Below are 14,797 nucleotides of genomic sequence, written 5' to 3'. Positions count from 1 at the left end.
AAATAACTTCAGTAAGTTTGGAAGGGAAGTTGTTTTCCATAAGATGGGTGAAAATATTTTACATAGAAAAATGTTTTCAGTAACTTTTGTGCAACCAAACACGGGAAATCAGGAAAATATTTTTCTGGAAAATATTTTCACCAGAAACAAACGGACCCTTAATGAATTACCCATTCGTCATAGATTAATCATTAAATCGAGTATCCATATTTTATCCTATCCATTGTCATCGCTAAACTGAGTCTAGATATATATTTTCATTATTAAATACTTATGTGTACATCATATTCAAAAATTCATTTTGTGACTTTGTATCATTATCCAAAATAAACATTAGAAGCACCACTCCTCCTCATCCTCAAAACTATTTTTCCACCATGCATTTGCATCAACATCACATCAAAATTGTCACTATCCAAAGTTCCCCAAACTTCCATAACAACAACAAAATCAAATCCAAAAAATGGATATGCACAACCACAAAATTCAATTCAAACCCCATCCTTGTACACAGAAATTTCATCCAACTCAAAATTATTGGAACAGAACATGCAACATTATTGTAGTTAGTCCCCACCACAATCCCTATCCATATTATCCAGAGTGTTATTCCCTTTCCCTCTCTTCCAATATCCAAAATCCAAACACTTCTCATGACCATCCATTAAATATTAAAAAATATACACACGCACTTCACACACTCAACACATGCACGTTCACACCCAAATAATAAAAAATATTCAGACTATAAAAAAAAACATTTCCTCCTCAGTTTAATGGTGGTATGGCAGCAGCAGCAACATATGTTGATTCTTCACTTGCACATGAATCGGGTCGTTGTTGGCGGGCCAACCCGAACCCATATTCATAACCATCCCCTGTTTCACTACCAGCAGCCGAAATGGACCAAGATTTCCGGCTTTGGGTTTGGGTTTCTGTTGCAGAGGAAGAAAAAGGGTGCAGCTGGACGACGCCATTTGAGGGTTTTAGCAGCTTCCCAGCTCTCCAATTCCTTTTCTCTCAACAGTGGCTTCAATTCTCAGGTGAACTTTTGTCATTTTCTTTAGTTTTTGAAATCTTCATCTGGGTTATTTTTATTTAGCTTATATGTTTTCATAGCTCTTTTTTCAATTGTATATATTTTGCCACAATATCGAATTATGATATTTATATTTATAGTTGTGAAAAAATCGGTTCAGGTAAAATGAGTGAGAAAACAAGAGGTTTCATGATTTAAATTTTGTTTTAAAATATTCTTTTGGAGTGTTAGTGAAAATGATAGAGCTTGGTTATTGGGATTGATGATCAAGTGGCTTGGAAAAGATTAGTAAGTTTCTGATTAATGCGATGGTTTATTTTCTGTGCTTAAATTAAGTCAAAAGCAGTCACTTTTTTCCCCTTGTTTTTCTGTTCATGCAAAATAAGTGAAAGGTTGAAATTTTAGCATCCCAGAAAAGTAAAAGAGGGGTGAGAAGATTGGAGGAGGCAAGCCATGCTTTTTAAATCTTTTTACAGGCTTAATTTTTGTGGCCATTTGGACGACCAGCTGAGTTTGCGAATTTGAGGATCATGGATTAAATGAGAGTTCGCTGTAAATTCGCTTAAGTATTCCTTAAGATTGTTTATGTACTAAATCATTTGCAATGATGGATTTTGAGCTTTAGTTTATTCTCGTAGATCTAAAGATATATTGGTTAACGTAGTTGATTAATACACAAAAGTGGAACATGATCCTTCTCAATGGTAGAGTTCCTTGTTATACAACAACATGACTTTCCTTGTCTCGTTGAAAATTCACATGATTACGACAGTTAATCTTTAATCTTGCCAAAATACTATCTGTTGAGCTTAGTTTCCTAAAGTCTCTACCCTGTTTGAAATGAGTTGTGTCAGCAATGTGCTCCTTCAGCAATTTGTATCATCTCAGAAACGTATTTGAGTTGCTCGAGCTTTTAACCTGTGATGGTATTATTGATTTTATTAGATTCTGTACTTGATATACCGAAAGCTTTGCTAAATATTGTTTTCCTTCCTTGGCTGTCTAGTTTCTGTTAATACTGCTTAATATTTTTGGCAAAACAGAGTGAGAGTCATCAATTTATATTGAGGACTAACAATTTTTTGGACTTGCAGGCTGTCCAGACCCGTGAGTTATCACTATCACGTTGGGTTGGCCCACTTCCTGGGGATATTACTGAAGTGGAAGCTTATTGCAGGATCTTTAGAGCTGCTGAATGGTTTCATAACGCATTAATGGACACATTATGCAACCCATTGACTGGAGAATGCAACATTTCATATGATATACCATCAGAGGATAAATCCTTACTGGAAGAGAAAATGGTTTCTGTTCTTGGTTGCATGGTATGTCTCTTAAATAAAGGAAGAGAGGATGTTCTTTCTGGAAGAGCATCAGCCATGAATTCATTTCGTGAATCAGATGTAAATCTAATGGAAGATACACTTCCACCCCTTGCCAGTTTTAGGGGTGAAATGAAAAGGTACTGTGAGAGCTTGCATGTTGCTCTTGAAGGCTATTTAACACCTGATGATGCTCGAAGTGTGGATGTATGGCGGAAATTGCAAAAACTGAAAAATGCATGTTATGACTCTGGATTTCCCCGTCGGGGTGATGATCCCTGCCAGACATTATTTGCAAACTGGAATCCTGTTTATTTGTCAACTTCAAAAGAAGATACAGCGTCAGATTCTGAGGTTGCTTTTTGGAGGGGTGGCCAGGTAACAGAAGAAGGTCTAGAATGGCTTCTGGAGAGAGGATTCAAAACCATTGTGGATCTTAGAGCAGAGACGGTGAAGGACATCTTTTATGAAACAAAGCTACATGAGGCTACCTTGTCTGGGAGGATTGAATTTGTCAAACTTCCTGTTGAAGTTGGTACTGCTCCTTCAATGAAGCAGGTCGAAGAGTTTGCAGCTTTGCTGTCAGATTCAAGCAAAAGGCCCATATATCTCCACAGTAAGGAAGGAGTATGGAGAACATCAGCTTTGGTGTCAAGGTGGAGACATTACATGGCTCGCAGTAGATCTCAAACTGTTCCGCGTATAGCAGTTACTTCCATGGGTGTCCAGTCCCTTGATACTAAAGGCATGGAAAAATATTGCATTTCTCAAAAGTCTGAAGGAGGAATGGAGTATGACGATCAAAATGGTTCTAGACCCAGTAAATTGAATGAGACTAGTAGTTCTTCAGGGGAATATCTTAATGGATATTGTCAAACTACGGATAAGCAACACTCCAGCAACAATGGAAATAATAGTACAATAGTATCCCATCGAGATTTGGAGTTTTCTATAAATGAACAAGGAGCTGAGTTGCCAATGGACTTTGATAGTAATGTGAACCCTCTTGAGTCTCAGCTGCCTCCTTCTAACATCTTCTCCAAAAAAGAGATGTCTGGATTCTTTAGAAATAGGAAACTTGCACCATTGACATATTTTAATTATGAAAGGAATAGACTTGAGAAGCTGTCTTCTTCAATGTATAACTTGAATAAGACATCTTGGAGAAATGAAAATAATGAAAATTATGCTGGATACTCTGGAATCAGACTTTCTGAAGCCCAAACTTCAAATAGTTCATTTCGAAGCAATAGTTCATCCGCAGAGATTGCGACTTCCGCTGGTAGTGATGGAACATATCTCAATGGTAATAATTCTTCCTCCTCCTCCTTTATGAATGAATTGAGCAATGATAATGGGTCTTCTGCTAGTCAAAAAAATGGGTCTGTGAATTCAAGATATGAGTTGGATAAGAAGGTTCCATCAGCAAACGTTACAGAGCAGAGGAGCAATCCTGTTGCTTCTGTATCTGTGGGTGACGATGGTTTGGAGGTCATTGAAGGAAACATGTGTGCTTCTGCAACTGGTGTTGTGAGAGTGCAATCTAGGAAAAAAGCAGAGATGTTCTTGGTACGCACAGATGGATTCTCTTGTGCCAGAGAGAAGGTTACAGAATCTTCATTGGCCTTCACTCACCCTAGCACGCAACAGCAGATGCTATTGTGGAAATCTCCTCCAAAGACTGTATTATTGTTGAAGAAGCTGGGACAAGAACTCATGGAAGAAGCTAAAGAGGTAGTCTGCCTTAGTCTTATTTAATAGCTTAAAAGTTTATGATAGTAGGTATGTGGATTATGTTGTCCTATCCATCTTCCTCCTTTTACAATGTGTATCTTCTAATAGTTTATCTTTGGTGCAGCTGTTAGTGCGGTAGGTACCTTAAAGGGGGCATCATGCATGCTTTGGTTAATTTTAGTGTCACATATATGGTAAAATGAAATATTTGAATGGGCTAGTTTTACTTTGGATTAGTATCTTCTCTGTTGTTGTAAGTTTTGTCATCTAGCTAGATTTAGCAAGCTGCAATACTGATCAATTCTAACTTTAGGGTCCATTAACGTGCATATTCATTACTTTCAGCTCTGAGCCTGCTTCTTATACTTGAGGGTGGTCTGATGCTCATCTTTTAGTCTTCATGTAGGTACAATGATTTTAATAGTTGTTCATTGTCTTTGAGATCTCCTTGATGCTTGTAGTGGTCAAGATCACTGCACAAGGTAGTAAAGAGAGAGGAAATCTCATGCCTGCTCTGCAGTTTGTCCCAAATTCACTTCAAATTCTGGAATAAAAATTAGTAAAGCTTTGTGATGAGTTTCTGTTAGTACCATGATTTTCAATAGTAACTCTTATATCGGTGTGCTAAACTTATGGTTGTCAGGTCATCAAGAATTTCAGTCGTCTTGTTATAATTTGTATATGCATTAATATTTTCTTTCAGGTCTTTTCAGTAATTTGAGGAGTATCAGGTCTTTAGAGTCTTTTAGTCTTACAATTCTTGGGTATTTCCTAAGTCTCAGGAGAGCATAATTGCAGTAAGCTTTTTTAGGTACTCGTTACCACACTCAATATGGATTATGTAGCTAAAACTGATTTAATTATTTGTTTATGCTACATTTGCTCCTAATATTGCCGTGAGATTTTATACATCAAATTTGTGGATTCTTACTGTTCCACATCTCTTGGGTTGTTAGCTTTATGGAAAGTAGCCATGAGAAATTCAATTCTCTTTCTACCATCTGCAGCAAAGATAGTGAGACCCAAGTGCATTTTTGTTTCTCTTCTACTGGCCTTGATTCTAGCTTGACTGCTTCTGATATCATACATGATTCTTCATATTTGCTGCATGTATGCATGTGTGTTGCTCTTGCAGATTGCTGAGAATGATTTCTTGTTGGATGTACTAAAACGTCAAAACATGGTTTTGCATATTGAATATTACACATCTGACTTCCTTTGGCAACCGAGGGTCACATTTTCTTTTTTCCTTCCTCTCCTCTATCGAAAGAAGAGAAGGGGGGCGGGGGGGAGGGTTCACTTGCACGTGTGTAATTTCGTTTCTTTAGTCTGCAGCCTTTTCAGCAGTATTATATGTTTTTACTGCAGGTTGCCCGTTTCTTGTATTACCAAGAAGAAATGAATGTTCTTGTTGAACCTGAGGTGCATGACATTTTCGCTCGAATCCCTGGTTTTGGGTTTGTTCAGACTTTCTATAGCCAAGATACAAGGTACAAGAACTGACTATTGATGCCATGGCTTTTATTTTGTGCATTTATTTATGTTTAGTAGAGATGCATATGTTTTCAATATATGCAATCAAATTCTACATTTAGAGGTGTGCTATCCTTACATGGAATTTTTCTTTCAGTGATCTTCATGAGAGGGTTGATTTTGTTGCCTGTTTGGGAGGAGATGGTGTTATTCTTCATGCATCAAATATATTCAGAGATGCCGTTCCTCCTGTCGTCTCATTTAATCTTGGGTCTCTTGGATTTCTTACTTCTCATACTGTACGTCTCTTGACTTATCTTTTCAATATAATCATGGGAGCTTTTATGTGATTCCTTATTCATTTTATTCAGTTTGAAGATTGTAAGAAGGACCTAAGACAAGTCATTAATGGTAACAACACAGTGGATGGTGTTTATATAACTCTTCGAATGCGTCTTCGCTGTGAGATTTTTCGAAATGGAAAAGCAATGCCAGGAAAACTGTTTGATGTCCTCAATGAAGTGGTAGTTGATCGTGGTTCTAATCCATATCTATCAAAAATTGAATGCTATGAACATGACCGGCTTATAACAAAGGTACATGTTCTAAAAACTTCAGTACTGAGTGATTTTTGAGGCCAGAAATTCTTGAAAACTTTGATGTTGTCTACTAATTCGATAGGTGCAAGGTGATGGGGTTATAGTGGCCACACCGACAGGAAGTACTGCTTACTCTACAGCTGCTGGAGGTTCAATGGTAAGGCTTGCTTGTACTTGAATGCAAAGATATGAACCTGTTGATGTAGAAATTCAAAAGAAATGGTTTCAGAGGTGGGACTGGAAGAGGGCCCTTTGGGGGGGGGGGGTTGGGGGAAACACTGGGGTCATTAGTTATTAGCATATGTTTTTGTCCATTCAAGGGAGATTTGCTTGAGAACTTAAAATCATCATGAGTGCATATATGTCGGTACAGAATGAGTAAATATATGTCCCCAATCGTTGAAATCAAGGTCAAACTTTGTAATGAAAGTTTTGCGGGTGCAATTGTCGTTAAACTTAGGATATTTGAAAATGACAATTATTGTACTGGTGCACATCATCTTCAAGTCAAAGAATTACAATGCTGATTGTTAGTCTGAAGAAGGGTGGAGCCAGAACCCACAAATGTTTTAAATTTCCCTCAATTCCTTGCTTTAAATAAATACAATTTTTTTCCACTAAACTAATTGAGAAACTTAAAAAAAAAAAATTTGAAAAAGAGTTTCAAGGGCTTTGAAGCTGAGTAAAATAACGTTAAAGCGTTTACTGCTGCCCCTAACCTACCAAAGCAGTTGCCTCCCTACACTGGGGGTCCTTTCTTACATGTTGTATGTTAACTTCTGGTGTGTTTGGACAGCCTATTTTGATTTGAATGATCAACTGATGCTGGTTTACAATTCTGGGAAATTACAAATGAGCTAATACAAGATTAACAAAATTACACTCGAGGACAGACTTTCTGTAAGAATTTTCCAAGGGATGGAGTTTCTGAAAGGTTTTACTAGATGTTTGAGGTTAATCTGACTATTGGAAGGGATCTTAGAAGGTTTGATGATTACTAGGTTTTGTATGAAAGTTGAAAATGCAAGGATTTCTTAGCTGATTTGCTCAAATTTGCTATTCTTCCTGGGAAACAGTTTGCAGACTAAGAGCAAGTGCAGGAGCGGTAACCCTACAGACTTTTAAGGTTCTTATCTTATTCAGGCCATTACCTAGAGCAGGGGTCTTCACCTTTTATTTTGGGCTTCAGAGAGGGGGGGGGGGGGGGAGGGGAGGTTGCTGTGGAAACTTTTTGAGATCTGCAATAACGTCAAAAACTGCAAGTTGGCTTTGGTATGTAAAGTTGAATTAAGGGGCCAATTTGAGCAGTCTGCTTGTATCAGCTGTTCAAATGTTTAGATTGTTGTGACTGGAATCATACTTTGGGTGCAAAGTGCATGGAGTTCACAAATTATGCTGTCTATGACCTGCAAGGCCAATCAATTTGAGCATCAAATTTGTACTAGTTTTCGTATTCCCTAGCCGTTGTCAAGTTGTCTTTACTTGACTATGTTGTGTATGTTCAATGATTGTAATATCAGTGTATGTGCATTTTCCTTAGAAGCAGAGTAGGATTTTCAACATCCAAATTCCTTTTTCATTTTTTGGCATGTGAGATAATTACATTCTGAGAGGGCACAATTCTTAGCAGAAGCATGAGTGTCAAACAAAATTTCTTAACTTTATGTTTGGGAAAAAAAATGCAGAGCTTTAAATGACAAATCAACAAAGAGAAACTAGAAACAGACAGAATATGGAATGCTTCAATTTCTCAAGGACACAGTACGTGTCCATAGATTTCCCTGCTACAAGAAACTTGAAGCAAGAAGCAGAGAAATATATTCGAAATATCAGAATATATAGTTTTCTTTTGGGTCGATGTCAACAAGTTAGACTTCTAACATCTTCGTAGGAAGGCTGGCTAATTGCATCATCACGAACAATGAACATGAGAGATGAGAGCTTAGACCACATAGCGGCGAGCAGTAAAAGAGTAACTACCAGTGAACACTCAGTCTGCATGGTCGACTGTGATTTTACCATGTAATCATAACCTATGGTTTTTTCCTCATATGCTGATGTCTATTCTTCCAAGTTTTCTTTGATCTACTTTCTTTGAGGATATCTATTAATGGTCTTGTATATTTTCCTTGGTTTTTATGTCATCTGATTTGTGATGTGTGAGTGATAATCATACAATCAATGATGGAAAGATAAACCACAAGTGATGAAACTGAGATTTTTTAATCTCATGCTGTTTCCTAATTTTGATTATTCTGCTCAACGCATAGTAGACCATTGCCTGTAACAAATGGTGCTTCCATTGCAGGTGCATCCAAATGTTCCATGCATGCTTTTCACTCCAATTTGCCCCCACTCCCTCTCATTTAGACCTGTCATACTTCCAGACTCTGCCCGGCTTGAACTAAAGGTGATATTTATAACTTTTAGTTTTTATGAAAAGTTCAATAGCTGGTGGAAAACAGATTTATTCTTTATTGATTCTCTGTTGAATGTGGTTAATTCTTAGTTTTGCATGATGGAATGCAATTATAATATTTCGGCTCTCTTGGGTCTTCATGTTTGTTGGTCTGGGAGCTCTAGAAATAAGTTTTAGACAATGGCGTTTTAGCAACATTATCAACGTTCAATGTGCCAAAGGAGTTGTATCAATTGCTTTGACATTATATTCTTCCAAAACAGATCTGATGATGTTGGCGTGAATAGGTTCTTTGGTCTTTAAGAACTTTAGAAGTGCTACAAGAAGGGGACTGTCTTAGTGTGTTCATTGTACATTTGAATTTTCAGCTGCAAGTCTGTGTGTCATCAGAAATGTAAAGTCTGGTAAATGGACAGCAGTAAGTGGTCCTTTAGATCTGACATATAACACAGTCACCTTCTTGAACTGGGATGCTTCACTTGAATTCCTGTAGTGATTAGGGAGTACTAGTCAGCAAAACCTTCAAATCCAGCAATTGTCAGAGGCCCAAAAAAAAAAAAAGAAAATAGAATTGAAGAGTGTCACTTGTTAGGAAGAACGAAGTGTAGAAGTTACCAGATGTTTGGGATAGCCCTTCTTTGTGAAACTTGATTCTGGTTTCGGTTTCTGAACAATTCCTTCAAAATCTTCTTTCCATCTTGCAGATTCCTGAGGATGCACGTAGTAATGCTTGGGTTTCTTTTGATGGAAAGAGAAGGCAACAATTATCAAGAGGAGATTCTGTCCGAATATCAATGAGCCAGCATCCACTTCCAACTGTGAACAAGTGTGACCAGACTGGTGACTGGTTTCATAGCTTAATTCGTTGCTTGAACTGGAATGAGAGACTTGACCAGAAGGCTCTTTGAATCCTCAGCTGTTCCTATGTTTTTTTTTGTAAATCACTGTACATATTAGAAGGTAACAGGACTATATATATATACTAGTACAGGCCAGTGAAAGCTTATACAGAGTCATTTTTAGGGTGTACATTGTCACTGCTAACTGCTAACCCAATAATATATCATCCTCTTGCTTTCCTAAACAATCTTGCAGCTTTCAAGCATACTTTTGATTTTTATTTTGATCTCTAAACTCTAAATTCAAGCACTTTAGTTCAGAAACTATATATTCTGATTCCCACTTTGGTCACTAAACTCTAAAACGAATTATTTCAATCCCTAAATTATACTCGACTCCTATTTTGGAGTCCCAAAATCCTTTCTTGCCTTTAATTTTGGAGATTTTTTTATTAGTTATTTTTTAATCTAATTTTCCTTCTATGTCCTTGCAACATGCAACCATGATGCTGAAAGATCCACTATTCCGCTTTGGAGATTCCATTAACATTAGTACTTGAATGGAATGGTCTTACTAGTTTAAGGACTAAAGTATCCATATTTATGATTTAAGAATCAAAGTGAGAATTGAGATGTAGTTGAATAGTTTAGCCAAAAAAAAAAAATTAAAGGAAAGAATTAAGAAAAATGGTTGCCAGAACAAATTTAATAACTCGGGCTTTGTTTGATAATTCAATTCAACACTTAAATTTAATGGATTCAGATCTAAATATTTTCAGACTGCTTGATAATAAAAAATTGAACATCTGAATTAATTAAGTGGCACTGAATTTTTTAATCAAAACTTGCTCCCAAAATTAAGTGATATGTTATCCACTTATTATTGAATGTGATATGTACTCAAATGTATTAGATTTAATATTTAACAATTCAATAATTTAATGGATTCAAATTTCAGATTTCAATTTTATCAAATGCACCTTAGTCTCAGAATATTAAAAAAGATCTACATTTGCGATATTTTCTTTAGGTCCACGTTTGCGATTTCGATGGATTTCTTGAGACAAGACGGCTGCATAGTCCTAGAACATTTTCCACATCAATCTTGAACTCAACGGTAGAGTATATAATTCCTCTGTAACTTACAAAAATAAAATTGTTGACTGGAAACCATAAATAGTTTGCCACGTAAAGTCATAGCTAATGTAAAAAAAAAAAAGGTCATAATTAGTGATATAAGTATAGCTATCATGAAAGATAACTGTGCTCGATATATTTATACGTTCAAATCTAATTTTCTCATTTAACACTAACAATCTATTTTAGGCTTGCTTCTATTGGATTCCTTGAGAGATTAATTGTCTGAAATTCAAGGCAACGAGCGTCTTCACCAATTAATTAAAGGAGAAAAAAACCATTCATAGATACTTTTCCTTTCCTTTTTTTCTTTTTTTGAAAAATGAACTTGCATTTATAAGCTAAAGAAATAACGTTGCAAATAAAAAGGTGGAAATGGAACAATAATTAATTTACAGTTCTTTTTCAACAAATACGTTAACGACCAAATTAAATTATAGCAAAAGAGCAGGAATCAGAAGCACGCATATGCACTGATTATCAGAAGCCGATGCACTAGTTGGCTTTGATTATCAGCTTTACCATAACCAAGAGAAGAAAAGACCAAAAAAAAAAAAAGAAGAAACAAGAATTTACTTCTTGAGTAGTTCTTATAGAGTTCAGCTTCATTGCCTGAGCTATCACAGAGCTTTCACAGCTTGAAATCTTGGTTGTTTAGGAAGAAACTTCTGCTGAACATAAACAGACATGTAATCGCCAAACACGAACTTAGGATAAGCATTTTCTTGATTGACTTCTTTATCCGCAGCTTTTTCCACCAACTCAGGAGCAGGATATATTGTTGCCTTGAGTGATGGATTGTAAAATGAAGCAATGGATCTTCTATTTCCATCTGGCATGGCCAATACACGGTGCCAAACGCTCTTATATCGCCCGTTGCTCAGGACTTCGATTTGATCTCCAGTATTGATGACAATAGAATTGGGAAGAGGTTGAACATCGATCCATTCACCATCTTTCAGGATTTGCAGGCCTCCAACTTTATCATCTTGGAAGAGCAAGATGACACCTCCTGCATCAGTGTGAGCTCGGAGGCCAATGACTTTTTCAGGATTTGGGCATGGTGGATAATGGCTGACCTTAGTGCCAAAAAATGCATTGTCTTCTTCTCCACCGTTGAATGCCCTTTTGATGTAACCTTTTGGTAAGCCTAAATTTTCATCCATTATTTCCATGAGTTTCTCTGCCAGTTTCTTTAGTTCTGTCCTATATTCCTTCATGGTTTCCCTGTGGATTTGAATCAACACTAAGTCAGATAAACCCAGAAAAAGGGGAAAAAATGCTTATCTTTTTTTTTTTTTCTAAATTTATTGAAATTAATTCTGCTAGCCAATCTCAAGAATCGTAATCGGACCAAAGAGGTGATTGCCAAGTGCTAAGTGAAAATTATATATCATTGTAAATGTTTCAAATTTATAGGTCATGTCGTGAGTGAAACAATTGACAATCTATAACACATAACTTGAAGTATAAACTACAATACTTCTATTTTCCTTGGATAGAACTTTAATTACTAGTTTCAATTGTCCAATTCCACTGCCATTAACTCGTTTTCACGTTTTCATCAATTTGCAGCACCTGTATATACAAGAAATATTGGAGAAAGGAAAATGCCGACTTTGGTTTACATCTTTTAACATAATATGTATGTAGCGGTGATTCTGGTGAATTTCTTATCCTTACTTGAATTGGGCTGTTTTGGATGGCCATTCATTTTCATTGTCATCAGAGAGAAGGAAGACATCCTCCCAGTCCACATTCTCCAGTCTATCACTGCTCTTCTTCTCCACTAATTCGTTCAGCATCTTAACTTTAGCTGAATTTTTGAAACCTCCTTCTCTTTCCAGCTTATAGCATTCAGATGCGACCCTCTTTACCCTTTCAAGAAGCTCCTCAGAAATCCCATGGTTCACCAACTATAGCCGAAAACAAAAAAGTTCCGAAAGTAAATGTTAGTAATATTTTCAAACAATTATAAATGTGATAATCAACCATTAATCTAGAAACCCTGTTGCATAAATAAAAAAAAAATGTCACTCAGTCGATGAAGATGTTGATTGACAGAGTATAGGAGAGATGGTTTTGCTGAAGAAATTAATCTTGTTCTGATACACTTTAACTTCATTCTATGAAAGCAAAAAATATCAAAGAAGTAATGTTAAATAAAAAAAAAAGTACCTGAAAAAAACCCCATTCTTCACATCCATTAGCAATTTGTGCCATAATTTTGGCTCTTTCCTCTCCACTAAGCTTTGAGAAATCAATCACAGGGATAGCCATTGCAAAGAAGAAGCAAAGGAGTGAGAAAAGATGAAAGGTATAATAGTGACCCTTTTTTGGCTATTGGTAATCAGAGTTCACGCTGTTTTGTGATAAAAGTGTTGCATTAAGCTAGCTATTTATAGAAACTTCAATTCTTTCCACCATCTTGGATGTCAACTCTTGATAACTATGCCTTAAAAAAAAAACTCTTGATAACTATAATTACTTGTTTATAACTTCATGATCGTGTGGATGTTAGAATAAGGTAATGGACGGTGACACAATATTTTCTTTTTAGAATTATTAATTGAGGTCAATGTTTCATGAGGTATTATTGCTAGCCCACAACAGAAGCATTCTCCCTTAGGTGATTGCATGTCTTAAACTCAATTATTGGTTACTTAGTCACTTGCATTACATGATGCTTGAACTTGTTTGACACTTGGCAATTTTGCAATGACTAAGGAAAGCATAACTGAGGGTCTCTTAATTTCTGCAAAGTGTTAAGAGAAATTGACTAACAGCTGCTAGCTATGACTCTGACAATTGCATGAATAAGGGAAACTAGAAAATTTTTCAATAGCTTATTCTACATGTGTTCTTTTGTAGCTTCCTTAGAAAATTGTATGAGACCTTAATTTTTCACAGTATCAAAATTATTTGGATCATATATGAAGCACATCAAAATGGATAATATATGAAGCAATTTTAAGTGCGTCAAAAGGATTTGAAGGGTTTCTTTGTATCTTAAGTACAATCTTTTGTTTGGCTCTTTTACAATTCTGCCTCTTTGTCTCTTAAATACAATCTTTTGTTTGTCCCATTTATGATTCTGCCTCTTCGTCTGAATAGGGAAGGAAAGTTGTATGAGAAAGTTTCGTACAAGAAAGTGAGATAAAAGGAAGTCAAAATCATTTGTCATGCATGTTTGTTTTTCCAAGAAAGAGTTTGAAATAAAATGGAAATTAAAATTTTTGTATCCATAAAAGGAAATTTGTAGTCTATGGTTAACATTTTTGTATCTGATCAATTATTTTCCTATGGAACATGCAAATGTTGTTGGACAGAAGTTGCTGAAAGGTGTGGAGAACTTTCAAACTTTCTTGACAATCATGCATATTTGAAGGGATGACTAACTTCCTTGCACTGTCTCACACTATTCCTTGCAAACATTACTGGCCAAATAATTATGTGGAGACTAGACATCAAGGGTATCTGTCATTTCCAATAAGGAATATAAAGATTAACTTAATCACCTACTAACAATCCATATTGTTTAGAGACAAGCAATATTTGGTAGTGTTTACCTACATTAATATAAAATTTGATATCTTTATTAAATTGAATACATTAAAGTACATGTGCTTTTGTGTAGGGTTGAAATCAAACTATTTGATATTCAAACGAATTTGATTTGTTAAAAGCTCAATCGATTTTAGTTAACAAACAATCAACTCAAACATAAAAAATATTTAGTATTTGTAATAATTTTAACTAGACTGGAGTTTGACTCAATAAGCATAAAATGTAATACGTATATGTAAAAATCTCAAACATACGGATGCGTAATAATTTTAAATGCATGATTTGATAACTTGTCTAAAAGTTCAGCTTAATAAACAACGAAATTATAAATTGAATGCAATTTCAAGCTCGTATTGTAAACAAAAAAAAAAACTAAAAATTAGAGTATTTTACTTGATTAGGATTAGTTAAATTCCTAATTCTAAAAATAAAACTTATGCAAATTTATTCATTTAAAATCCTTTCTCGAATCCAAATTCATCTGTCAAATTGAAATTACTCCCCCATCTCCCCCCCCTCCCACACACACAAAAAACCCCCTTTTTTTTCATATTTCCTGCTTCTAGGGTTAAGTGCAATTGAATGGGTTGAATGCTTGTTGGTTGCCAGCCAATTTTAACCAGCAATCCAACATTAATCCACAATGCAACACGGTTTCCATCTCAACA

The 14,797-nt window shown here is 35.7% G+C and overlaps 2 protein-coding genes across 2 annotated transcripts; one reads left to right on the top strand and one right to left on the bottom strand.

Annotated features, from left to right (window-relative positions):
- Positions 1-711: 711 nt before the first annotated feature.
- LOC113748997 (NAD kinase 2, chloroplastic-like) lies at positions 712-9,673 on the top strand. The gene is made up of 8 exons (XM_027292614.1): positions 712-1,043; positions 2,134-4,095; positions 5,464-5,585; positions 5,726-5,867; positions 5,940-6,164; positions 6,250-6,324; positions 8,476-8,577; positions 9,291-9,673. The coding sequence occupies exons 1-8, from the start codon at positions 777-779 to the stop codon at positions 9,492-9,494; spliced, it is 3,099 nt and encodes a 1,032-aa protein (XP_027148415.1). The 5' UTR covers positions 712-776; the 3' UTR covers positions 9,495-9,673.
- Positions 9,674-11,182: 1,509 nt separating this feature from the next.
- LOC113750211 (1-aminocyclopropane-1-carboxylate oxidase 5-like) lies at positions 11,183-12,842 on the bottom strand. Its single transcript, XM_027294187.1, has 3 exons — positions 12,741-12,842; positions 12,246-12,478; positions 11,183-11,789 (listed from the first exon to the last, which is right to left on the bottom strand). The coding sequence occupies exons 1-3, from the start codon at positions 12,840-12,842 to the stop codon at positions 11,183-11,185; spliced, it is 942 nt and encodes a 313-aa protein (XP_027149988.1).
- Between the last annotated feature and the right edge of the window lie 1,955 nt (positions 12,843-14,797).

This window comes from Coffea eugenioides, chromosome 10 (assembly GCF_003713205.1).
Source record: "Coffea eugenioides isolate CCC68of chromosome 10, Ceug_1.0, whole genome shotgun sequence".
Lineage (NCBI taxonomy): Eukaryota > Viridiplantae > Streptophyta > Magnoliopsida > Gentianales > Rubiaceae > Coffea > Coffea eugenioides.
This window is presented reverse-complemented; position numbering and strand designations above follow the sequence as displayed.

Coding starts and splice junctions, on each gene's coding strand:
- LOC113748997 (XM_027292614.1), top strand. CDS start 777: ATGGTGGTATGGCAGCAGCAGCAACATATGTTGATTCTTCACTTGCAC. Junction 4,096..5,463: donor TCATGGAAGAAGCTAAAGAG/GTAGTCTGCCTT, acceptor TTTTTACTGCAG/GTTGCCCGTTTCTTGTATTA. Junction 6,165..6,249: donor ATGACCGGCTTATAACAAAG/GTACATGTTCTA, acceptor CTAATTCGATAG/GTGCAAGGTGATGGGGTTAT.
- LOC113750211 (XM_027294187.1), bottom strand. CDS start 12,842: ATGGCTATCCCTGTGATTGATTTCTCAAAGCTTAGTGGAGAGGAAAGA. Junction 12,479..12,740: donor AAGAATGGGGTTTTTTTCAG/GTACTTTTTTTT, acceptor TTTCGGCTATAG/TTGGTGAACCATGGGATTTC. Junction 11,790..12,245: donor TCCAAAACAGCCCAATTCAA/GTAAGGATAAGA, acceptor TCAAATCCACAG/GGAAACCATGAAGGAATATA.